Source organism: Triplophysa dalaica, chromosome 9 (assembly GCF_015846415.1).
Source record: "Triplophysa dalaica isolate WHDGS20190420 chromosome 9, ASM1584641v1, whole genome shotgun sequence".
Classification (NCBI taxonomy): domain Eukaryota; kingdom Metazoa; phylum Chordata; class Actinopteri; order Cypriniformes; family Nemacheilidae; genus Triplophysa; species Triplophysa dalaica.
Window position 1 is genome coordinate 9,498,789 of NC_079550.1, and position 26,676 is coordinate 9,525,464.

Genomic DNA, 26,676 nt, shown 5'->3' on the forward strand with positions numbered 1-26,676 from the left:
TAACAGCGAAAAGGAACAGAGATAAATCTCATTTGATGGACCCACATTTAGCAGTGGACTACACTGCTATTTTGCTCCGAACGCATGTTCAGATTCATACTGACACACAAACACAAGATTCCTCTACTAGATGCCTCTTCTGCGGATTTTTGAAATACAGAAAACATTTGCACATAGGGGGCATGCAAACATTGGCACGCTCAAGAATATCCACTTTAACATGGAGATTAATGCATTCGGAAGGATTATTCGGAGTGTGGACGTCGCAGTAAAAAAATAAAAACAGTGGGCGATAAACCGATGAAAAGACCACATACAGTATGTGAGACCTTTCTTGTTTGGATATAGAGTAGTGTAATATCGTAATTTGCTAGAGGCATTACCAGCCGCAACCATTATTTGTCTAAATGGCCGCCCTATAGGCGATCTTATTTCAGGCCAGACTCTGATTGTGTTATGCTGCAACACCAACCCCCCCAGACCATCAGCTTAACATAGCCTGGTTTGGTTTTCTCCAAAAAGCACAAGCTGAAAACATCACAGTCAACAACACTGCTTTTTACATTTTCAGAAAGACACATGCACTTGAAAAAGGAAAGAAGCATAATTGCCTGTTTTCTCTAGCGAAAGCGATGTTTGTTAAGACAAGTGGCAGTATAATTTGTTATATGGTAGTATTTTTTAAATACTGAATACAACTAGCACGTAACTCATCAGTGCACCTTACTATGTTTGGCTCCACATATACTGAAGATAAAACAGGCAAAATTCCTATAGACTTACATTAAAGGAGGGACACTGCCTAGCCTTAAAGATAGAGTTCATCTGTCATTATTTATTCATCCTCATGTCATTCCAAACCTGTACGGCCTTCTTATCACAAAAGATGATATTTTGAAGAATGATGGTAACCCAACTACATTGACCCCCATTGGCTTCCATTGTAATGACACAAAACTACCAGGGCTGCGTTTCCCAAAAGCATTGTAGCCTTAAGTTGATCTTAGAACCATTGTCAGCAATAGAGCTACGTTCAACTTAAGGCTACGATGCTTTTGGGAAATGCAGCCCAAGACATTTCTCAAAATATCTTCTTTTGAGTTCCACAGAAGATAAAGTCTAACACAGGTTTTGAATGGCATGAGGGTAAATAAATGATAATGAATTTTTTATTTTAGGTGAACTATCCCTTAAATGACATCGAGACTTGGGGTTGGAGGTATTTCGTCCTGTTCTTTTTCATCTACACTGCCCTGAGTTTAGATTCTGGTCAAATATCCACAAAACACCACCCATATATCTACTAGCAACCACATAGCAATATGCTTAAAATCACTCTGATTGTGTTCTACAAGCCCATAGCAACACCTTGGCAACCACCAATGCTTAAGCATCGTGACAACCAAATTCAGAAATCACCACCGAATACGTTTTTGTTTTGCAAATCATGAAGTTCTATAACTTTGACACAGTCAGGGCTCATTCCAAACAACTTTCCTCAGATGTTCACACTAGCAAGACTGAATCACCAGGAATTAACACCCTCCCTCGGTCCGGCTCTCCAGCTCTCTCCTCAGTCCCCCATCTGATGATCTTCCCACAAGGTCTCTCGCGTCCCAAAACCAGTGTTTTCTCAATCATTATAATGAAGCAAGTTCAAGTCCAAAAGCACATGCGGCCTGAAGATCCGCACTTCAAGATCCCCACGCAACGGTGCGATGACTGACAGTGAGTTAGGTAGCACTGGAGAAATAGGTCATAGAGCTAAAAATACCTATCTGTGTGTCTCTTGAAGACAAAGAGAGAGTCTCTCTTGCAAAAAGAGCGAGTGAGATGAAGAGAATAGCCCACACTAGTCTCAGAAGATAAAAAAAATGCCCTTACAGAATTGCGCCCGATTATGCAAACAAACATTGAAAGAGGGCCTCAGTGCAGAGAAGAATCTGGAAGGAAGTGACGGTCTCGGGCTTTGGTTCATCGGGTGCAAACCAGCTTAAGGAGCGACAGTGTGAAGAATTATATAGAATTCGTTTTTCTCAGATCAGTGAGGCAAAGCGGAATAACTACCCGAGAGGTCCGCATAGCGCATGCCACGAAATGAGAGTGAGAGACAGGGCCACATCACATCAGGAGACAGAGAGAGATAGTGGAAGATGGAAAAATTGAGATATTGTGTGAACTTGGGTAAGTATTAGAGGAATCAGTGGGAAATAATTCCAGATTCCCAATGAAATGGCATCATTTCGGCGATGCCGCGCCAGTTAGCGGATAATCAGCAATCAAGGATGGCATAATTTAATCACCATCTCTTAAAAATGAGTGATTTATAAAAGGCAGCAATGTAAATTAGATTGGCTCCCTAACTGATATCTCCTCATGGCTTCAGAAGTACAGCACTTTAACAGGGTTCTTTCAAGAGGGTCGTTGAAGAGCGTAACATCACATTCAGACGCTGATTGCGGCTCGCTCCATTCATGATTCTAATGCAAATACCTTCATCGCAACAAGACGCAGATCTGACCTTGCCTGCAAACACATTCAAGTCCACTGCTCACTGAAATGCAATGAATAAAAAAGAAGGCGGTAAACAAAATCAGAAATTTTAACGTGAAAATTTAATCTATAGGAGTGACCAAATGACAATTCAGACATTTGCAATGGAAAAATCATTGCTTGGTACGGTACTTAAAATTACAACATTCGTTTACCAAGGTGTTTACATCTTACAAGTGTTTCCAAAAAAAAAACGAAAAAATAAATATATAAAACAAAGCATCGCACTGTTCTATTTGTGTTTTTACACTATGTTGCTATTATACCACAGCTATTAATACAGATGGCTCATTGCTTTTTGCATTACGGTTTGAAATTACCATTATGTTACAAATACGAGCACCCAAACGCAATAACATTCCATCACAGTTTCAGTTTTTGCTACATCAATGTAATGTTGTCTTATCATGGTACAGTCATGGTCTCAGATGATAAAAGCATACATACAAAGTGATGCTAAATGAGTGACATATTCGTATACATTGATTGACATCACGATACTTCGAGCTACACCATGGTATACATGTCATAATAGTACTTTTTGGCATCTTTTGTCAGTTATTGCCAGAATGAAGTCCACTAGAATCTCTGCTTTACTCTAAGATCATAAAGAAAGTAGGCCTAATGTCGATTTCCACATTGTTTTATGTGATATGACCTGATGTAAGCTGTGGATGAGTTATTGTACACAAACGAGCACGGAAATGCATGTTTCTGTAGTAACTCTATGGGCACTGGTTTCATGAATGGCTAAATTCCACCACGCTTTGGGAAGGTCCATGCGAAGCCGCACGCAGGACAGGTGCGCATGCATTTCTCGTTCAGCGTTTCACCAAATCTCACCCGTTTCTTTAGGAAGAACCTAGATTCGTACAAATCAATTGCTGCCCTAAGGTCCGGTAAGATAGACGATCGGGGGCAGTTACGGGGAGAAGCAACATGCTAGTTTAAAAGCGCATTTGAAAGCGACAATGGCACACGTCTGCCCGACTGCGCGTCCCAGTCTGTAAACCAGACGAATGTAAAGCATTTCTCTCTGGCACTGAGCCCGTGTGGCGTCTGCGTGCCGCACGCCGAAAAATTGTGTCAGTCTGCACAAAGGAATCTAATGGAAACTTCACTGAATGTGCATTGATGCTACGGCGCACAAGACAATACATTTAACGGCATGGCACCGAGAACGCCACGTTTAAAGCTATAGCAAAGAAATAACACTGATCGTTTTTTATAAAGGACATGTACTTTGTAAAACCTAATGCATGCACGTGCAATGTAACTGTTGACCATGACATTTAAATTAGGTTTGTGTGACTCGTTTGAACATTTCGCCATTCTGGCAGTTCGAGCGCGCGAGCTAGAGAGCCGATGTTATCCCGTTACAGTCAGCGTAGCAAATATTTTCAGGTTGACGGAATTTAAAGCACACAGGTGCAAAACCCCAAATGTTGAAGTGTCATTTCTTTCTCCGGAGACGCGGTGAGCGGTGAACTTTGCGTTTTAAATAGCAACAACTCTTAAGTTCACAGTGATCAATATTGACCAGGGACGCCGGGTCACGTCAATCCTTTCAACATTCCTCCATATAACTGTGCATATGCAGAAATAATAGCCGACACTATGCACTTTATAACATGCCATGTTTCTCCAGATGACAAAATGTCGCCGCATGCATGATGATTTATTGCACTTCAACGTGCATTCGCAGTTTAATCCTCGCCGGCAATTTATACTTTAAAGATGTTTGTACATTTGCAAATTGAAACGAAGGCTGGATGTTGCATGACATGCATTGTAATAGGCAATAAAATATACAAAAATTTCGACTTACGATTTCAGAGGATTTTGGACCACTGTGGCCATTTTGATATAGAATGATACAATGTAAGACTGCAGATCCCCGGTATTGTACATGTAATATACCAGCAATTTCAATTTCATTCATTCTCTGGGGCTGCGGCTGCAGGATCCAACCAATGGGAGCGAGACGGCCTGATAGTAAGGGAAGGGAAATGTAGTTTTTATTTTCGCACAGGCTTCGAGGGTCGGCCGTGCCGTACTGCAACTACCACAATGCATTGCGGTTAACTGTATACCAGTCCCGCCTAGATTTTGTGTGGGTAAGCCAAAACATCTACTGTAAATTCAAGGTTGGATTACCGGACTGTCAGTCTGTCAGTATATTCGCTCTCATGTTGGCATCATCTTTGACTTGTAGAGCAATGAAACTAATTTATTAAAAAATATTTTAGGAAATGCAAAGTTTATGTCTATTATTCTTACTTTGTCTTAAATATTAGAGACCACTGAGCACATGTAAATCATGCTCATAAAAGGGGCTTATGAAGTGCATGTGTGACAAAAACATAAATAAATAAAATGAACAATGTGTGGAATAATGACATATGTGTGGTGTTGTTAAATTCCTATAGCACCACCTGGAGTACACATCTGGGGTACAGTAGCATGAGATCTCTCCATGACCATACGGTTTAAGAACCTTGACTGAGAAAGACTTTTATTTTATAGCTTTCATAGTTAGATGACAATACGGAAGTAAAAGGCATAATAACAGGTGAATGAAGTACATTAACATCAGCACTCATTGATCAACTATTGGGACAACAGGCCAGACTGACCTCTAAAGTAAAGGGAGGCGACTACACAGGGCTCTCCAGTCCAGTTAACTGCGATGGCGCCACTTTGAAGGCATTCTGTGACATGTGATATTTATAGATCCCTGCTAACAAATATTTAATGAACCTTAGCAAGCTCTATGGAATGTCTCTGAACAGAGCATGTCATGTTGATTCATATGGCATTTCCACAGTAGGGACAATGTGTGCCTTTTTAAAAGTGTCTACATTTATCTAACCTTTACACAGCATATTTGCATCATGTGAAGAACACACTTATTGTGGTGCATTTCTTACTTATAATGTTAAATTACTTATAATATATATATATATATTTTAATAAAAGTAAGATGATAGTTTATTTTGTTGAAAAACGGGCTTCTATTCACTTGATTGCAACAATATTAAACCCAATAAAAACGTCTTTGATGACAGTTCGTCGGAATTGCCACTAGAGGACATAAGAACGGGGTTAATATAAACAACGAAGGGCGACAATTAGAGCAGCAACAGCGCCCTCTGCAGGTCACAGAGAAACCCAACAGCGCCAGCGCAGCAGTCCTGGGACACTTCTAACCAAGCTTTAAACATAGTTGTGATGTTTTTAAATATTTCACAATGTCCGAAATGCTGTTGAAAGATATGGAGAGCATTCCTCTCGTCAATGTTAAAATGGCAGAGGAGACGGAAAGCGGACGCAGTTTTCTCCTGGTGGACGAAAACGAAAGCTTGCAGGTTTGTTTTTGTTAGCTTCTGTGTTAGCCAGCGAGCTATTATTGAAACACCACATACGGTTTCTTTGTTTTCTGCACTTTGACAGCTTGTTTTGTAGAAATGCGTACTTGTCTATAAACATGTTTGTAATTGATAAGGGATCAAATGCGTTGTAATAAATCATATTCTGGCAAACTCGCCATAAACTGTTAGTACTGCTGAAAGTTTTAATATCTTTGTGGAAATCAAGCACAATACTGAACTCTGATCTCCGATTAACTGTACTGATCGATCGTTTTCGATTGTCAGTCCTGGTAACTCTATAGTAGTGGCACTTATTTATCATTTTAGGTGTTTGGGTATGAAGAGCCACGTGGTACATATGTCAACACATTATGGCCTAGTCTGATTCATAAACTTTATTCTAAATGATTTTTAATCTAATTTTCCTGTGTGATTGTGATATTTTAGGGATTGTTCAAATTGCTTCGAATAACACAACGTTGTATTTGTATGGTGGCATAATTATGATTGTTTGATAAACATCTGATACGTGGATTATATTGATCAAATTAACCCTGTTATAATCTGATGCCATCACTGTACTATGGCACCATCACAATTTTGCATTTTTCTACAAGTGTTGTTAAGCAGCACATAATTTTTGCTGTTTTCTTAACCTGTTGGCTTGATAAACTCATCACAGAATCATCACTGATGTTTTGCATTCTTTACAGTATTTAGCCAGAATCAACAACGAATCTTACAATTCAAGAGATCATAGCTCTCTATAGAGATCATGTAATGTTACAGTAATGTTGATAATATAGAAGATACGTTTAGATTCTGGCATGACTCATATTGATGACATCATGTCTTTATTTAATAACTTTGGGAGGGGCACGATATAGCTTATTATAAATATATTATTGTTTTCTTTTGTTACAACAAACAAAGGCAGACCAGGCTTAAGAGAAGTCCCAGACTTAAATGAATGTTTGCCCTGTCTCAACTGAATATAACTTGCCCAGAAATATCTTAAAATATGTTAGTGCCATTTTTTTTGTCTCTAGATGCACACCAGTAATGTATTCTTCCAAGGTATTTGTATAAAAGCGTCATAAATATCTAAATTCAACTAAGGCGTAGTCCTGGTTTAAGCTTAACTGTGTCTGTGAAACCGGGACAAAATGTATTTAAAATATTACTGAATGGGATTTTAGACTGCTTATTCTATGCCAGAAGGATTGGGAAATAGCTTGGACCGGTGGCCCAACTGTGTAAAAATTTTAGTTGCTTTTAATAGAACTTTGATAGAAAAGAAGGATATTTAAAGTTTTATTTACATATTAAAATTTCTACATTAAAATAAACATTTGTATGAAAGAGCTCTTTCTCTTACTCAGGTGAAGGACGAAAACCGATTTTTGAAGCGATTAGGCTGCAGCCCCGCTCAAGGAGTCAAAGTTGTCTCCATCTTCGGAAACACGGGCGACGGCAAGTCCCATACCCTCAATCACATTATGTTTGACGGCGAGGAAGTGTTCGCTACGTCTCCTTCCCCGGCCTCCTGCACGGTGGGCGTTTGGGCCGCTTACGATCCCAACCTGAATTTAATAGTGCTGGATACGGAAGGCCTGCTTGGTGCCTCCAGTCAACAGAACCGCCGGATGCGTCTGCAGCTGAAGGTACTGGCCGTGTCAGACGTGGCATTATATCGCACACGGGCCGAGAGGTTGCACAACGACATGTTTCAGTTTCTGGGCAGTGCGTCGGGCGCTTACCTGAAGCACTTTACCCCTGAGCTCCGGGCACTTTCTAACCGATGTGGGCTGGACGTGCCTCTGTCCACTCTGGGCCCTGCTGTTATAGTATTTCAGGAGACCTCTCGGACGCAGCTGTTGGGTCAGGGTGAGTCGGCACTGAGCGGTAATGAGGCATACATTGTTCAACAGTACAAAGACTGGTGTTTTTTTTTTTGATGCATGGTTAACAAAGGCTGTTTTTGACTAGCCTAAGGCAGAAGATTTTTTTCTTAAATGTAGTTCTGCTCACCCTAATGTGGTTTTTATATATAGCCAGGGGGTCTTTGAAAAAAATCTTGAGATTTAGACTGGTGAGGAATCTCGCAGGTACATTTGCTCATGCAGAGGCTATATATCTTGCTGCGCTGTTTCATGGTTCCTTCTTTTATTTCTCTTTACAGTGTTATGAGAATTTCAATTGTTTTTCAGTGTCTGTTTGAACAATCAGTTCTTTTATTTTTTCTCTTCATATGATAAACAGAGAACCATAAAATAAATTAAGCAGATGTTATTAAAGTGTCAGTCAAGGGTCTAAACACAAATATTACACAAATATTTATAGTTCTTTAAGTGGACGTAACACACAGGGTTTCTGCCAATCTCATATTAATCTTGGGTACCTATAGAGTAGTATTGCATACTTAGTATCTGCGAAGAGTATTTCGTTTGATCACATTTATAAAAGATAGATGGATGTTTCCAAAAACATACGGCGCGTGCGGGTGGGGGGGGAGAGGTAGGCTAAACCAAAGCACGTGCGCACGCATTGTCAACAAAACACAGACATCAATTTAACTCACCACATGCGGTTCATGTCCGGCATCCTTTAGCGCTGGGACAGCTCCATATATCAGTTTCAAACGATCTCCAAATCCTGCGTTATACCCACAGTTTAACATTCATGACCCAAACGAACAAACAAACACCTGAGCTTCGCGAACGTATGCTCTCTCTCCTGCTTACAAGTGAAAGTGACGTTTGTGCATGCTTTTCCTGCTCTGCTATGCCGCTTGCTTTTCTGCGAGAATTGTCCAATAAGGGACTGAGAAAAGTTGTTACGAAACAGTTTAATATGGTCAAAAAAAACTTTCCGAAACCTGTACGATCACTGGGGGAGTGTTTAGATAACAGAAATACTACGTTATACGCCCAACTCGTTTTTTGACAAGTTGACCCTGTTAAGCATGAGAAGCACGTTTAACATTAAAAGAAGTCAGAATACATGACATATCGTTGCAGGGCCGCTTTATATGGACAGTTTACCCAAAAATGAAAATTCTGTCATCACTTATTTAGCCTCAAGCTGTTTTAAACCTGTATACATTTTTTTCCCCACTGACACAAAGGAAGATATTTGGAAGATTTTTTTTCACCACTCACTTCTGGGGCACCATTGACTTCCATTGTGAAGAATTACTATAGTAGTCACTGGTCACTCGGAACGGTTTGGTTTACTACATCATTCTAAATATCTTCTTTTGTGTTTAACAGAACAAAGAAATTTAGGGTAAATGATGACAGAATTTAGATTTTTGGGTGAACTGTCCCTTTAACTCATAACACCCCATTTCTATATAAAACATAATATAATATGGCCAACAGTTATACAATATAGTTGGCAATATATGGCTTTCTTATGTGTCTTTGGTCCAAAAGTACAAAAACTAAACCATTATGATATTTTTAATGGTTAAGAAACCCACAGTTTGCCGGTTTAATTCCAAGACGGGGGACGCAGGTGCACAGTGTTACCAAGAATATGATCTCGCTCAACTACTGTCATGCCTTTAAGCAAATATCTAATTCCCATGTGAATCCTCTGACCTTGATACTGTAAACAATCACAGATCAATTGCACCTGCTCACTAACACGTCACATTTACACATGTTTTCTCTTTTGTAATGAGAACGTTATTGTCTATATGGCTGAAGTGATAACATCTGATGTAATGTGTTTCTCAGTGGGGAGACAAATCTGATTTATTTTCTCTAATAACAGATGGCTCTGTCCCGGGGCAAGCAGACACACTCCTTCAAAAGATTTTTCACGATCTGGGCCAGAGCACAGATGCCTTCAGCTCAGTTCAGTATGTGGGGACTCAGACCATCACGCCCCCTACAGACTACTCCCAGTTACTGCACATAGTCAATCAGCAGGTGAAAAACACGGCCACACGAGCCCCCCGACAGCCTGGTATTGTGTTCAGTGCGCTGCAGGTAAATGCTTCAGGAAAATCTCTCATAGTTGTTGCCCCCAAAATAACTTAATTCAAATCTGAGCTTTACTCTATCAGGCTTTGAGCAACAGGTTCTGTGGAGAGATCTCGGATGATAAAATCAACATATGCTCCTTCTTTCCCGATGAATATTTCACTTGCCCGTCAACGTGTCTCAGCTGCAGGTAAGTTCACGCTGTGCTTAGTGTCGATGGAATGAATGCGCCAAATGCGCCGCAGCGGTGCAGCATGATTGCTGAATAATGAGTCACAGGAGTCGCCACATCAGTCTTTATTATAAACACATGCACACTGAGCTGCTTTATAATTTGATGAGTCACAAAGAAACACGAGAAGTTTTACATGCACTTGGATGAAATTCGATTTTGAGTTGTTTGTTTCTGTTTAAAGCTGGAGTGTGTCATCTTTTATTTTAAGATGCTTTATGTTCTTGCTTATTGTAGAGAGAACTATAAACAGTAGGTTTATTCAAATGTGGATTTGAAGGGACAGTTCACCACAAAATTATAGTTTCGCCATCATTTCCTCACCCTCGAGTTGTTCAAAATCTGTATACGTTTCTTTGTTATGATGAACACAGAGATATTTGGAAGAATGTTTGTAATCAGACCGTTCTTGGCAACCATCGACTAACATAGTAGAAGAATGACAATGGTAGTCAAACGTGCCCCAGAACTGTTCGCTTTCCTACATTCTTCAAAATATTTTTGTGTTCAATAGATCAAAGAGATGTAAAATGATTCCTTCTGCCACATCCGGCCCGCGAGAAGGTTTTTTACGGCCCCTGGGATGATCTTGATTTATTATTAGAACCGGCCCGCAGACCGCAGCAAGCCGGCAGCCCGCAGATCTTTTACACGCACCAATACTACATTTCCCACAATGCAACGGTGACGCACCGAGCAGTAGGCTGCTTCATTTCAATATTTATTGGCACAGCAGTCGTCAGCATCACAGTAAAATTAACTTTCAGATACCCATCAAAAATGGCAAAACGGAAGGTGGACACTGAGAACCGGGGGTTTCAAACAAGGTGGGAGTCGGAGTATATGTTCACGGAGGTAGCTGGAAAACCTGTGTCTTCTGTGTGGAGAAAGTGTGGCGGTACTGAAAGAGTATAATCTGAGACGACATTATGAAACGAAACACGCGGACAAAAACAAGAATATGGACATGGAACAAAGGCTACAAAAAGCAGAGGAATTAAAACGAGGCCTCAAATCTCGACAGGCTCTGTTCAAAAAAGCCAAATCACAAGGCCAGGCTGCTGTCAAGGCCAGTTTTATTTTGGCAGAAGAGATCGCTAAATCAGCCCGGCCATTTACGGAGGGGGATTTCATCAAAAACTGCATGATTAAAGTTTGTGACGAAGTTTGCCCAGAAAAAAGGCAACTCTTTTTAAATGTGAGTCTGAGCAGAAACACCATTGCCGAGAGAGTAGACCAGTTGTCCATCAATCTAAAAGAGCAGCTTGTGAAAAAGGGAAAAGATTTCATTGCATATTCCTTGGCTGTGGATGAGAGCACCGACATTTCTGACATTGCCCAGTTGTCAATTTTCATCCGCGGAGTGGACTCCAGCCTAAGCGTGACAGAGGAGTTTTTGGCTTTACGTCCTATGCATGGCACAACTACGGGGCATGATTTGTATGAAGAGGTGTCAAGATGTGTAAATGAGATGGAGCTGCCTTGGGAAAAACTCGTAGGTTTGACAACCGACGGAGCACCTGCGATGTGTGGACACAGGAGCGGACTGGTGGCGAAGATACGGGAAAAGATGCAAGAGGAAAACGCGACAGGTGAGCTGACAGCTTATCATTGTATCATACACCAGGAAGCGTTGTGCGGTAAAGCCTTGAAAATGGAGCATGTAATGAGCATCATCACGCGCACAGTTAACTTTATCAGAGCCAAAGGTTTGAATCACCGCCAGTTCAAGGCATTTCTGACGGAGTTAGAAACGGAGCATGGTGATTTGCCTTATCACACAGAGGTGCGATGGCTAAGCCAGGGAAAGGTGCTTCAAAGATGTTTCGAGCTTCGTGAGGAGATTTGTCTGTTCTTGGACAGCAAAGGGAAAGACACAACACAACTCCGAGACGAAATGTTTCTGTGTGAAATGGCTTTTCTGTGTGACATTACGAGTCATCTGAATGCAATGAACTTGCAGCTGCAGGGTCGGGATCATGTCATCTCTGATATGTACAGTACAGTGAAGGCATTTAAAACCAAACTGACTCTGTGGGAGACGCAGATGCGGAAAGAAAATTTGAGCCACTTTCCCAGCTGCCAGACCATGAAAGAGAAGCTCTCTACCAGTGCGTTCCCGAGCGCACAGTTGGCTGATAAAATAGGTATGCTTGCCGCTGACTTTCGACGCCGATTTAATGACTTTGAAGCACAAAAAAGCAGGTTGGAACTGCTCGGTAACCCATTTGCTGTTGACGTGGAAAGCTCACCACCAAACCTCCAAATGGAGTTGATTGACCTCCAATGCAATGATGCACTGAGGGCAAAATATGCGGCAGTGGGTGCTGCGGAGTTCGCCCGTTTCCTCCCCGACACAATGCCCCAGCTGCGCATCCAGGCTGCTCAAACGTTGTCTATGTTTGGCAGCACATACCTGTGTGAACAACTGTTTTCTTTGATGAACCTGAACAAAACATCACACAGAAGTCGACTTACTGCTGAACACCTCCACTCAATTCTGAGGATTTCCTCAGCTCAGAGCCTTACCCCGAACATTGATGAACTTGTGGAAAAGATGGGACACCACCAAGTATCACCCTCAACCTCAAACAAGTGAACATTACTGTACAATCACATATTTAGAGTTTTTACTCAGTTCAAGTTTAAAAGTTAAAGTTTAATATTTGTTTTCACTGCATGTTACTTCTCCTTAAACAAAGTGTTGTTTTTGATTAATAGATTTTTGCACTTTATTTTATTGTATTTCAATCCAATTATATTTTAAAAATATTTCAGTTGAGTGGATGATAGAAAATTGCTATTATTGTTTTTTTCTTTGAAGTAAATTTAGCCCACTTTTGCTAAAATAGAAAATATAGGCTACTGATGGTGCCTTGAATACCGGTTTCTTTCATTTAATGTTCATGTTATGGGGATTTTTATATAAAGGAAATTTGTCTTTTGTGTCTGTTGAAAATTAAAGATTACTGACAGAGCCATAAGAAAATATTGCTTTATTTATCTGATCATATTGGAATATATTTGTTAGGTTTTCAGTTCTATAGTAATCAATGGGCTCCAAGAACTGTTGGGTTACAAGCATTCTTACAAATACTGTGCCCTGTGTTCATCAGAACAAAGACATTCTTACAGTAAAATTGTGTAAAGGAAGCCAGAATTTTCATTTTTGGGTGAACTGTTTCTTTAAGCCAATGTTTTTTACCATCAGTGGCAGATGGATGAAACATGTAGCAATACCAGTGGCATAGAAATGACACGCTTTATTACAGTACAGTTGAAGAATGCTTGTATATGTACATTTGCAAAATCACAGCTAAACATTTCAAAATCCACTCGCTTCAGTGTGCGGTGTAAGAATGGCATGAACCACCAGAAAGATGGCATCCCTCACATGGCTGATGGACTGTGTCAGTATGCCCACCAATACAACAATAAAGTTCTCATCTGCAAGGTAACAACTTCCATCCACCTTTGCTTCTATTTGTTAGTATTGCTTGTTTACTCCATTGCACTGTTGTTACGTGACCTGTTTTGTCATGTCAAATGCAAAACAAACAGGTGAAATTGAAATTTAAAGAGACAGTTCACCCAAAAGAAATCTTGATTCTGTCATCATTTACTAACCCTCATGTCATTTCAACCCTGTTCGACTTTCTTCCACATAACACATAAGAAGTTATTCAGAAGAATGTTGTTAACTGGCCCCCATTCGCCTTCATTTGTTTTGGGTTCATACAGTAGAAGTGAATGGGTGCCGGCATGGTTTGGTTACCAACTTTCTTCAAAATATCTTCTTTTGTGTTCCCGAAAAGAAAGTCACACAGGTTTGAAATGAAAAACTCCTTCATTGTTTTCCCCATACAGAGGTGCTATGAGGGTGGAAGGGAAGTGATTGTTGTGCCCAAAACATCAGCCTCTTCAGAAAACCAATGGATTGGTCTGGCCAAGTATGCATGGTCTGGGTGAGCATCATGTTTTGTGTTTGTAAGCTGGATTTTGAAGCTGGTACTCCTCTGTATGTTTCATGCCTGTCGTTCTCTGCAGTTATGTTTTAGAGTGTGCCAACTGTGGCATCATCTTCCGCAGCAGACAGTACTGGATGGGCAACCAGGACCCAGAGAGCAGCGTAGTGCGGCCGGAGGTTAAGCACGTGTGGCAGGGGGTAAGTCATTGCTCCTCTTCATTGGGTTTAAAAGTGATTGCTCTGATGATGCTTACCGATGTTTTTCGTTTCTAGACTGACACCTTCCAGACGGACCATCAGAATGCTGCTCAGAGGGTTTTGGATGGCATGAATTATATCATCCAGTCAGTGTCTGAATACAGTGCAGGCCCCACTAAAGCCGTGACTGCCTGGCTTACAGATCAAGTGGCTCCTCCATATTGGAAACCCAATGCTGAAATCATTGTGAGTTCTTTTTTTTTTATAGCTATAATAAGAGAGGATAGATAGATGGATGGATGGATGGAAAGAGATGCAATTTGAAACCTCACCACTAGGTGCCGCTAAAACCTTCCACCTTTAACCAACAATGATGAAAAAATGGTGAAAAACTATATATTGTTCAGTGTTCGTTCATGTTAGCTAATGCATGTTAACAAATACAACCTCGTTGTTTTTGCCAAAATAAATAGTATAATTCAAATGTTTTAGGAACTTTGTCTGTATTCATCAGAAATGTAACGGCTGTAATAGAAAGTTTGAGGAGGCGGAGAGGAAACATCACTGTCGGGCGTGTGGCGAGGGTTTCTGTCAGGCCTGCTCAACACACAGCATGCCCGTGCCTGAGAGGGGTTGGGGCGGGACCCCTGTCAGAGTGTGTGATACCTGTTACCAGCAGGGAGGAGCGCCACATGCTGGACAGGGTGAGAAATCTTATGAGAGGGCAGTAAGCTTGTAATTATTATGTGTTATGTATTATTTTTTCCAAGTTCTTAAAGTGGCATTACGTAGGATTGGCCTCTTTGTCGCCATCTCAGATTGTAATTGTTACTGCAGTTGATGTGTGGAGGTAATTCTTTACGTGAGTTGTGATTCGGCACTGCTCAGCTGCGCGGATGAGTCTGATATTTTGAGTTGTGGCCTGTGAGAGTGCAGCGGTGAGAATCTGCACTGTACATCAGTAGCGCATAATAAACACAGATAACCTGAAAGATGATATAACACATAAATAGACCCACATAGCGCAAATGGAAGCTGGGCTGAAGTGTTTTGATATTATTTTGGGTGCTGGGTTATTTCCATGCCGTTTTAGACGAAAGTCTCCAGTTATGTTATCTCTTATGGAAACTCCTGTAATGCGAACCGGACAGAAGATCCAAATATAATACTTATCCCGTGCGAATAGGGCTTAAATTACATTTATTATAATGAACATAAAGAGAGAAAGAACAACTGATTAAACTGTACCCATCTGTATTAACACAACAAGGGAGCTACGGTTTTTGTGTTACCGTATCTATTGAAATAATGTAATGTCTTACGAGTTCAGAAGAAATAAAGTCAAGCCTGCATCCGTTTTAAATGAATTCAGGCCACCTTTGAAATGCCTTGCCAATATTAATTCTTGTTTTCACAGTCCAATCACATTCACTTTTTATTTGTAAACTGTCATCAGTTCGTACTTTCTTGTTTTTTACAACTGTTGAATCCCAAGATGTCAACGCTGCTTGCCACTCAAAAGTAAAAATACTAAACGCGCCATAAATAATAAAAAGTTGTATAAAATCCTACCCAACAGTTGTGAGTACACACTACAAATCGCCTGTCACTCCCTGCAACCACGCGCTGGCTAGCAGCCAGATCTTCGTTCTGTGTACAAATGTGATGAAATGACGCATAGACGAAAGACACCAAATAAGGATCTCTGGGAAAGAGGACCCGACAGGACAAATTACAAACTATTATTACAAGCTTTCTGTGGTGAATCCCGCAAGGCTTACACTGTTCTTTCATGTACTTGCTCAATAATTGGTTTTAGCTCATTTTTACTCAAAATAACTTACGGACTGCAACTTTAAAGCTCCTAGTAAGGGATGTTAACTTTTGCTGAGCTGAGACAATATTTTCTCTCGTCCTGTAGTTGCACAGATGGAACCTCGAGCCCTCGTCGCCCGCAGAGTCACTGAAGTAGCTCAATCAACTCTTGATATGGTCTCTACCGCAGTAGATTACCCCCTCTGTGAGTATTTCTTTACCAAGTGAAGATTGAACACTGAATGTTTGATTTACACAAAATATATATTAATCTCTCACATGATCATATTCACGTTTATATAAAATGAGTTTGCTGTTAAAAACACTTCAGCTATTCAAAATAGGCATTAGTTAGTCACATCTACACCACAGCCGGGCTAGTTTTAACCTCGCTCTTTCGTCTCCAACACAGGTTTGATGAAAGGAGTTGCGAGGCCAGAATATTGGATCCCCGATCATGAGATCAGTCAGTGCCAATGTTGCAATAAGACCTTCACCCCCAGCATGTCAAAGCACCACTGCAGGGCATGCGGTCAGGGAGTGTGCAGCAAGTGCTCCACAAAAACCAGGCCCGTGCCATCTCGTGGCTGGGACCACCCGGTGCGGGTGTGCGACAGCTGTGCAGACCGCACAGATCCCCTTTGATTTCTCCGTGCTCTGCAGAGCCCGCCGTACCTGTGCAGCAGCGATAAGCCCTTTATTTACAGTTCGGTCCTTGTACAGCTGCTGCTTGGTGTTCAGAACCGGTTTGAAGGGAAGCAGGGAACACTCTGGAGGCTTAAATTGAGTATGAAACTAATGCAGGACAACTAAGAATCAAGTTTTAACGCGTGTTGTTTATTGCTGGCACTGAGATTACTGTATGTGTATATACAATGTAAAAAAAAATCCCAAAGATTACATTTATCATCCTTAAACAATACAATTTAAGTCATTGAATTTCGAATCACAAGGCCAAACAGAAATACAATTCCTGTTTTATGTTTACTTATATTGACCACAGCAAAATGATATTCGAGAGCTGAAGCAAATAGAAAATATTTGTATGTTGTTATTGTATAGCTTTATAAGATTTGAAATATAGCACAGGATGATGTTGTACCCTTTTGCTTTTATCCACCACACAGTATGTTGCCAGTCAACAGTGTGCAAATAACCACATATTAGTTGTAAATAGTGACAGAATTCATCATTTTTGGGTAAACTAACCATTAAGCATATCAACTACGTTGCAATTTATCATAGTAAGATAATTTGGTACTTTTACTTTATTATAGATACATAAATAATAAGCCTTTGAATATGAGACAGCAAAGTTGCTATTCATTAATGCAGTTTTATACTTTATTTCAGGAACAGGAATATGTGTAGTGATTATTATTATTCAATTTAGTTGCAGTGATTTTTACATTCAGATTTCACATTCCAGTTGATTTACAGTTTATCCTGTGAGCACATATCTCAATAGTACTTCAATACTGAGGACTTTTGCATTTCTTGAATTGATGACTGCACTTTATCTAATCTGTTGTGTTGTGGTCGGATATTTTTCTTTAGTTGAGAGCTGTATTATTACAGAACGATGCAACTGTACGTGTAATGTTGTGTATAAATATGTATGAAATGATTCAGCTGAATTTCCTGTGCCTGAGAGATCTCAACCACTATCTAACATGTTAACTTGTAGCGTCGCATTACTTCTGGAAGTGGGTGTGCGGATGTTTAATGTAGATTAAACACACTCAAATCTAAATGCTGATGACTCGAGTCATCACAACAGAAATATTCTGTAATCTTGATATGTATAGCCACCTCGTGTTTATCCTCATATAAGGGCTTTCATAATGCACTTTATTCATTTTTTCATGTTTGATTTGGATTGATTGAATCCTATTTTTTTTACAATTCTACTCCTACTTTGTACTTTTTAATCTGAATTACACCGTTTTAGTCTTCTGTGAAGGAATTTAACCAGAGAAATGGTTTTAATACATTAACTGAATCTGCATTTGACAATCCTTGTAGTCTTGTTTTGAACGGCCAATACGGTTTCTTCGGCTTTTCAGAACATTAAAACTTTTAAAAACAACCCACCGTTTTGTTTGATACATTTTGAACGAAACTTGAAGATTTTATTGATGGAAAATAACAGGCAATAAGTGAAGGTATCAGAGGTCATCTGGAGGTAGTGTTCCAGATATCCTGCTCAGTAGCCTTAAATAGATGAAACAGACTCAAAATCTGATTTAAACCATGGAGGTTGTTCTCACATTTCCTCCATTTATAACATTACAGTCTGGCAAGCAGCCTACAGAAACTCATCACATCTACAGGAAACTATGGGCTGTATTGATTGTACAGCTGTAATTGTCGGCAGTGCTGTGATAATGATAAAATATTGCAGGAAAGATGAAAAAATTGGGCTGATATAACAGTCAGAGTAAGCAAACAAAAGTCTGAGCAACATCAGTAAAAATCAGTGCTAGGGGTGTCACAATATACCAGTACACAATTACTGATTTATTTGCTAAAAAAGGAGGAAACACAATAAATAAAATTAAAGATGCATTACTAACATTTATTTAAAAAAATTATGGATATGATTGTGAAATTATTGCGAAATGTTTTGGCCACAGCAGTGTAGTGAATATTTGATATTGTGTTAATATTTATGAGATTTTTTAATTAATGAAATGTTTAAGAATCATTGCGGTTGTCACATTACGACAATGTGACCACCAGATGGAGCCAACAATGTTTCGCACAATAAGGTGCCCATTCATAATTTTTATATTATGTTATGCGTCTTTTCAACACTTTTTTTAAATTGTATTTATAAAAGGGAACTATCATTGACTGAAACCCATATGCGTTATGAATAACCCCAAATATTTAACTGTTTAATCAAGACATTTCTCATCATTAAAATTAACGATTTTAAAATGATATATTATTATAATGTAAATGTATTTTGAATTATACAGTTCATTTTTGAGACTAGGAAGAGCAAAATAAAGATCTAGTAAATGATAATGTGTAGACGGTTTCAGTGGCATATCATTATGTGGCCGAACCTTTACTTCCGGTAGACCTCCGCAAATAATCAATAGCTGTTAAGTAGTTCAATTTAATACGATCAACATACAGTAAAATATGAGTATTAATTAAAATATAAAATATTAAAATAATATAAATGAAATAGAAAATAAATCGTTATATTATAACCAAACACGTACCGGAAGTTAAAGTCCCAGTGAAATAAAAAATGACAATTCTTATTTTTTCATGAAATATTGCAGTGTTTATAGTAAATAGCTTATCAATGTGGATACATTCCTTTTTAAAATGTATGTACTCTCAAAATCTTCGGTTAAAATCTTAAAATCTCTCAAATGACGTAAATATAACCGCTTGGCCGGAGCCAGAACCACTGAGAGAGTTCGGTCAACGGAAGTCTAAAACACTGGACCGTCACGTGATTCATGGAGCCTTCAGATACTTCCAGGAAGTTGTTTTCTCTTTAAATGCTTTATTTCTTTCATTCATTTTTTATGGCTTTCGTCTTTAAATTGGTTAGAAGTTTACCTCAGTTGGTCTGTTTAGTCGCAGCTCCATGCGTAACTAGTGACTCCCGGGAACTATTGAGAGCCTCGACCCACCGTTGCTGTGGAAAAACTGATCCATTGACGTCAACGGAGTTGACGCGACTCTCTCATTGGCTCTGGTCGGAGCAAACGTTTACTCCTCCGTCATTCATTTAAAAATCAATGCAACAGCTGACTTTACACATCCAATCAATTCGCAATGAAAAACGCAAGCCACGCCCAGTATTTTTCTCCTTCGAAATTCCTGTTCACTCCGGAATGTGTCAGAGTACTTAAGTAAACACCATCGCAACTTCCGGTTCACGGGGACTTTAACATCGCGCCAGGCGAGTGATAGGACAATGAACTGTCTTGACATATATCAGATGTCACACATAACATTACCAAACATCTTAGGAACAACTGTCTTAAAGTATCGCTGGGTAAGTAGTTTCAGACCCATTGCATTATCATGCACTAGCCCAGTCATCTATTATTGACTCTGTATGTAATTATATATTGCGTGTGTATTACTATATGTCCCTTCAAACCCATAACATAATTTGCATGTTAAAATTAATCCACTTAAGGAGGCTGTCATCCATCCATTGTTTATCTCATCCTGCAGATGCACCAGAACATTAAAACACCAGTGGCAGTGAAAAGCTGTTTTATTCCAAATACTTAATCCTCATTATTTAAACTGACCGGCAAACCTTTGTTTTAAACGCCTCTCACAATCTTGTAAAAATGGAGTAGGTGCCATTGTTCAGAATGGGAATGTTAATCCATGTTTGAGGAATCAAATGGCTTGCCTATACCAATAAGGGGTGCCAGAAAAAATGAACACATACTTTATTTAATACACAGAATTATAAACACTAAACCATAAAAGTATTGCTCTTAACCAGGGAATGTAAAGACTTTTATTTAAAATATATATTAACAGATGTCTTTAGTGGACAGTATGCTTTTTTTAAAGAGAGATACTGTAGCTGTCTGCTGTAGAGATCTCTGTGTGTGAAAGGGTAAAAAAAGAACCAAAAACTAAGAAATATATTGATGCTCTCAATTGTATTCCTGTTCTGTCTCATTGTAAATGCTTTTATTTAAAAAATCTGAGACTCTGTGTGGGCCCCTGCTTGAGAAACACTGGATAATACCGTCATCCACCAATGTCCTTTCAGTGTCCTATAACAGTAAGCCTTTGTAAGTTTTATTTATATCCAAAGCCCAGTGTTTTTCTGCTTACTGTGGCTCTTTAAGATGTTTATTAATGACTGTTCTGTATCCATGGAAACTCATGTCCCACACGGTCCTGGTTTCTGTCTCACTGAAATTTTCACTTGGCATGCGGGGCATTAAGAGGAGAGTCATCATAACAGAAACTACTACATGTTCTCACGCTTTCCCTCGGTCTGTTTAACAAGACCATGAGCTTTCACTGAAACGCAAAGAGACAATAATGTCAAGTTATGTCAGTCTGTGCGACTGTATGATCTCAAATCAATTCATAAATATTTTTAAGACGCTTAGAAGGGCATATAATCTTTTCTAGGCTGGGATCACACTGAGGACTTAAAGGGATATTTCACCCAAAAATAAAAATTCTGTCATCATTTATTCTCTCTCATGTCATATAAAACCTGTATATGACTCTTTCTTCTGCGTGACACAAAAGAAGATATTTTGAGGTTTTGTGTCCATATAATGGAAGTCAATGGGGGCCAATGTTGTTTGGTTACCAACATTCTTTAAAATATATTCTTTGGTGTTTCCACAGAAGAAAAATCATACAGGTTTGAAATGACTTGACGGTGAGTAAATGATGAAAGAATTTGAAATTTTTGGGGTGAACCCTCCCTTTAAGATGCTTTTTAAGTTCTATATTATTCCAATTAGAAAATGGTTTGGGGCGAATCTCATGAAAAACATTTATCTGGATCTTAATGGGATGCATGTGTATATATGAATGTACATAAATCAAGCGAGCGACACATAGAACTTTGTTCATATTATATTATTTATTTATCTTTTATACAATGTACAATAGAAATATGTAGGTTTAAATACAAAATTCTGTAAATAAAGATTAAAAATAAACTCCACTGGTTTGTAATCACTACACTAAAGTTTACAATCAAGTTTATGAGGTAATTTAGTTCCCTGGTTTGGAAAAACCTATGTATATCGTTGAGGGGGGAGTGGACAAAAGACCAGGGCAATTGACTGTAACAAATTCATCTGAACTGTAAATATTTGCACCCCACACAACAAACAGCTTGGCCGGATTACAAACGCATTGTCTTTGGAAAAAGGACTTTTTTTAGATTCATTGTGACATGCTTGACCCTGTAATACAGCTGATAAGAAAACTGGGAAGTTGCCAAGTCGAGTTACAACACATGACAGTCAAAACGGTCTTGAGGACCAGGAGTTAATAACATTGTGCCTGCCATCTTTTCCACAGGCTCTGTGGGAAGCGAGCATTTGTCCAGTGTATGGAGTACACATCATAAGCACAGTGTGCAGTCTGGCTTTGATCATCTAGCATTAAACACTTGCATGACTCCACACACACACCACTAACATCATTCAGCACATCAGATTTCTACATTTGCAATTGAGAAAAATGCATTCATAAATTGTCAGTTTTTGACAACAAAATAAACAACCATTGAGCATCGTTAAATTTGGAGAAAATATGGAATTCAATCAGATTTGGATGAGATCTTATTACTGGGAGTGTGTGAGGACATCTGTCTGCAGTAAAAAGCATTTTTATCTATTTTAGACCAGAGTGAGTGAAAACAGTGGCGATACGAAACGAAAGCCATAACTAATATGCATATTCATTGTTTTAACATACTGTAATATGGGATATTTTAAGCATGCATGAACCAAACCGTCTCCCTGCGTGGTCTGTTTTCATCACTGCCTGTCACAACCAACACTTTTAATCTTTTGATAATACTTGCTAATACACCTGCGCCTCACGACTACTCTTGTCTTCCATCTATTTAATGTTTTGAAAGATTTAAAATAAATGTTCTCGCTCAACCTTTGTCATTTTACAGAACCTGACACAAACAAAGCCGAATTAAATGACTATAGGGGCCTGAGATCAGTTGCACCAGCTGTGTGTAAGTTACAACTTACAAGCGTAGTTTTGAAGTAAAGGAGCACCAAGTTACAACTTGCACATAATTAAAAAAATGTGTTGCACCATTGAACTTTGTAGAAGTTTAACTACGTTTAAACTAAATATTAACGGAAGCTGGAGCTACAAACTGACTGAAATACATCTATATGCTCTGTTTTACAAGAAATGCTACATTCACATTGGAATGCTCACATTATCACTCGCTTACAATTAAAAAAAGCAAATAATATGTGGTTAAATTACTTTACGGGCAACTCTTCAATACGAACCCATCCTAAAAAAGCCTGTTGTGCATGTCAAAATAAAATAAGTCATAATAAATAAATGTCATTAATTATAATTTTATGTATAGAGTAGAAGACTGAAGGGAAATTATTTGTATACTTTTATTATCTTATGTTTTTATTTACTGTACAAATACTCTTTTTGGATCTTGAGTGCACAATAATCTGGTTGTATGTTTGTAGAATGACAATGAAGAAACTAATCTAACTTTAATATTTTTTAATTTAATAAAAATATGTTTTGATTTTATTTAGTTTTTACTATCAGTATTTATAGATTCTTATTTAAAATACCGTCTATGGCTATGATTTATGAAGAAAAAAAAAAAATCTTAGGCTATCTTTTCCGTTATTGTGTGTGGTGGAAGTTTGAATCAAGGATAATCTAAAATTCATGGCATTTCACCACAACATCTCACAAATTTAAAAGCTCCTGTTGGAATATTGACATAAACGTTATCACATCGTATTACATTTTATGGCGAGCTTACGACCTACTAGCTATTGTATGCTCTTAAGAACAAATGGTGCAACCAAGTTGTTTACAAACAAGCTAGTAGTTACTAAGCCTCTTGTGTTAACTTTACGTTCTACGGACAGCTGGTGCAACCCTGCCTTGGGCCACAAATGTCAAAAGACCCCCAAACAAAATGTTTGTACAATGGCTTTGTCCTTCATAGGATAAAGAAACTGAATGTTAAAATGATAGTTCACCAAAAATGATATTCTGTCAAAACCAATGCAAGCTAATGGGTATCGGCACTTTTGGTTACCAACATACTCAAAAATATCTTCTTTTGTGTTCTGCATAAGGAAGTATGTCATACAGGTTTGATATGACAAGAGGGGGATTAAATGACAGAATTTTCATTTTTGAGTGAACTGTCACTTTAATGCATCCCTTTATTGGACATTGAGGACCTCCATTGCATTTCATTGTTGGTAGTGATGAAATTTAAATATTAGGTCCTTCATCGTGTGGTATCTTAGGTTTTGTCTTCATACATTCATACATGATCCTTTGCACTCCTCCAGATGACGCTTGGGTTATCATGAGGAAGTCTCCCAACGTTGAGTCCTTTTGAAAAGTATCCAGATGCCTCCTAATGGATCTCATTCTGGCTACCGCTAATCCAAAGGCGCTTAAACATAACAAAGTTGCCAAAATTCCCACAACTCATCACTCAGCATTATAAAAATAGAACTTTATTCCTCAGAAAATGTCTTCTCTCCCAAAAGTACATCCCATGCTCAATCCTAGAGGTCAGGGTCACCGCAGTGCCATTTCTTGTCTTGTCTAAGTCTCGACAGTATAGTCAGGGTTGGAATGTCAGTGCTTTAGGTGTCCTCATGGTGCAGAGCAGACATTTCATTTGGAATTAATAAAAACGAACAGCCACAAAAAGGGCAATAAATAAAGTAAACAAAGCATGCTATTTACATTCCTTTCTACATACAAAGTAAACTCTACATTCTATCAATGTACGGTAACTCCTATCATTTGGCGAGTTAGTTTTCAAGTAGCCAATTTATTCCATCTGTAATCTTTCACCCTGTTAAATGTCAAATAAATAAGGGCAAACCAAGCAAGAATAATTCGGCAATTAAAATCAAGATAACAAGTATTACCATAAAAGAAAGAATAAATAACTATTTTGACCTATTCAGTTTTTACCCCTTTCATTCACTTGCCAGGCGAAAAGTCATTGCTGCTGAGAAACGACGTGCAGGTCTCTCTCTGTCCTATAAGTGCCTCCTAACATGTTCTGACCGATTGATTCGTGACATTCCAGCTCTCCAAACCTGGTATCACTTCTCCATATCACATAAAACAGACCAGGATCTTATAAACCCCCTTGAGAGCCAAACAAAAGGGAACTGGGTATGAATTAGCCTCATATTCTCGAAGCTCGTTAAGCATTTAGATTTCAAAGTTCAATCTCAAAAGTCTTTTGCACGTCATTCGAGAAAGGGTTGGGTGCCTTAGGTTGCGATTTAGACTCCAGCGCGGCCCACTTCGCTTCGAAATGCTCTGCTTCCTGGGAGCTGCTTGTAGGATGGGGATCCATCGGCCAACTCATTCCAACTTTCGCGGCGCTACCATTGCCGTTGTGCGTCGCAGTCATGGTAGTCGAGGGAAAGGAGTTGCGTAGGTGCCCGTTAACGGCCGTCGGAGATGCAAACGTGGTGTTTGGGAAGGCTCCGGGTAGGGTAGAGAAAGCAGAGTTTTGGGTGCCGCACAGCGTGCCTGTCTTAGGCCCCAATCCAATTCCCATCGCCGCCCCACCCCCTGTACCAGCTGCGGTGCAGAATGCATTAGCCACCATCTGTGACGGTGTGATGCCCACTATAGGCACGCTAGCATTGGGATACGTCATGCTGTTGGCCAGAGTTGGCATGTATTGGTGCATAGGTACAAACTGCGGCTGAAGGGGTTGCTGGGCGAACATGCCAACAGGCGCCGGAGTGACGTCGAATGCCATTGGGAAGGGTTGCATCGAGGTTGGCTGGGAACCTAGTGTGATGGGCATGGTGGGGACAGGTGGAGGTTGCTGAGTAGGTGGTGGGGGCAAAGGGGGCGGAGTCTGCTGAGGGGCTTTCACAGCTTTAGCCACTTCCTCAAGCCAGCGTTCGGCCTCAGATGGTGTCCGTTTATGACCGCCCTGAGCTATAGGAGGAGGAGACTGGACAGCAGGCTCTGTCTGAATCCATGAGCTGGTAGCTGTGGGGTGGGAGGTGAGGGGTTATGAATGTTAAAATACACAAATGAACAGGTTATGAAAGAAAGACTGTTTTAAATGACTTGAGGATGTGGTTTGTGTTACCTTGCAGGGGTGCGGGTGGAGGAGGGATAGCAGGTGGAGCGCTGCACGCTGGTGAACAGTTGTTGGTGGCTTTTGCACACAGATCTTCAGAAGGGTTGGTGAAGGAGTTGTTGATTTGGCTGCACAGAGCATTGATGCTGTCTGGCTCTCTCGCAACTGACAGATCCATCTCTGGATTTGAGACAAGACGGTAAATCACACGTGTTCACCTGACTCGTTTTGTTGAGATTTTAGGCAGGTGTGAAAAGTCTGAATATATAATACGCCGTTTGCAACAGTTTTCAACAAAAAAATTAAAACATAGTTGTTGCTTTGGTGGCCTGAAAACGCAAACTCTTGAAAATGGGTTTCAAAGTGCACTTTTTTGAAAATGCTATCATAATTGTCTCCATGTAAATGACCAAAACGCAAATTTGTGAAAACAGTGACATCATGCACATGCGTATTATCTGCTATTATACAAAATGACATCGCCTACGACTGGCCGGTGCAAACACAGCATTTCTAGTCGTTAACATTATTTAATGCATTAACTAACATGAACTAACAATGTACAATCCTTCTACAGCATTTTTTTATCTTTGTTCAGGTTAATTTCAACTTTTATATTTTAAAATCAAGTCATAATTTTTAACCTTAGTCAATACAAAATGAACTAACATAAACAACACCAATGTTCATTGTCTGTTCAT

At 39.4% G+C, this 26,676-nt stretch overlaps 3 protein-coding genes across 6 annotated transcripts in view; 1 reads left to right on the forward strand and 2 right to left on the reverse strand.

Moving 5' to 3' along the window:
- Positions 1-4,500, reverse strand: part of dpf1 (double PHD fingers 1) — a 45,089-nt gene extending 40,589 nt beyond the window's left edge. The window contains exon 1 of the mRNA XM_056757767.1: positions 4,382-4,500. Coding sequence (XP_056613745.1) covers positions 4,382-4,491 — 110 coding nt within the window. The 5' untranslated portion in view covers positions 4,492-4,500. The remainder of the gene's footprint in view (positions 1-4,381) is intronic.
- A 1,223-nt stretch (positions 4,501-5,723) lies between these two features.
- si:ch211-11n16.2 (zinc finger FYVE domain-containing protein 1) lies at positions 5,724-18,217 on the forward strand. 2 transcript variants are annotated; one of them, XM_056757762.1, is made up of 11 exons: positions 5,724-5,921; positions 7,307-7,829; positions 9,705-9,922; positions 10,000-10,106; positions 13,494-13,602; positions 14,016-14,113; positions 14,196-14,313; positions 14,389-14,559; positions 14,828-15,017; positions 16,235-16,333; positions 16,541-18,217. In XM_056757762.1, exons 1-11 carry the CDS (start codon positions 5,805-5,807, stop codon positions 16,771-16,773), a joined length of 1,983 nt encoding a protein of 660 aa, XP_056613740.1. In that variant the 5' UTR covers positions 5,724-5,804; the 3' UTR covers positions 16,774-18,217. The 2 variants fall into 2 exon arrangements, with proteins under 2 accessions (XP_056613740.1, XP_056613741.1); XM_056757763.1 differs by having other exon boundaries at positions 7,307-7,811.
- Positions 18,218-21,535: 3,318 nt separating this feature from the next.
- Positions 21,536-26,676, reverse strand: part of numbl (NUMB like endocytic adaptor protein) — a 49,064-nt gene continuing 43,923 nt past the window's right edge. For all 3 annotated transcript variants that reach the window (XM_056757766.1, XM_056757765.1, XM_056757764.1), the window contains exons 8-9: positions 25,985-26,155; positions 21,536-25,881 (exon numbers count right to left, since the gene is read on the reverse strand). In XM_056757766.1, coding sequence (XP_056613744.1) covers positions 25,088-25,881; positions 25,985-26,155 — 965 coding nt within the window. In that variant the 3' untranslated portion in view covers positions 21,536-25,087. The remainder of the gene's footprint in view (positions 25,882-25,984; positions 26,156-26,676) is intronic.

Bases quoted from the DNA above. Each gene is read 5' to 3' on its own strand.
- si:ch211-11n16.2 (XM_056757762.1), top strand. From the start codon at position 5,805: ATGTCCGAAATGCTGTTGAAAGATATGGAGAGCATTCCTCTCGTCAAT. The intron at 5,922-7,306 runs GTTTGTTTTTGT...TCTCTTACTCAG, and splicing joins ACGAAAACGAAAGCTTGCAG to GTGAAGGACGAAAACCGATT. The intron at 9,923-9,999 runs GTAAATGCTTCA...TTACTCTATCAG, and splicing joins TTGTGTTCAGTGCGCTGCAG to GCTTTGAGCAACAGGTTCTG.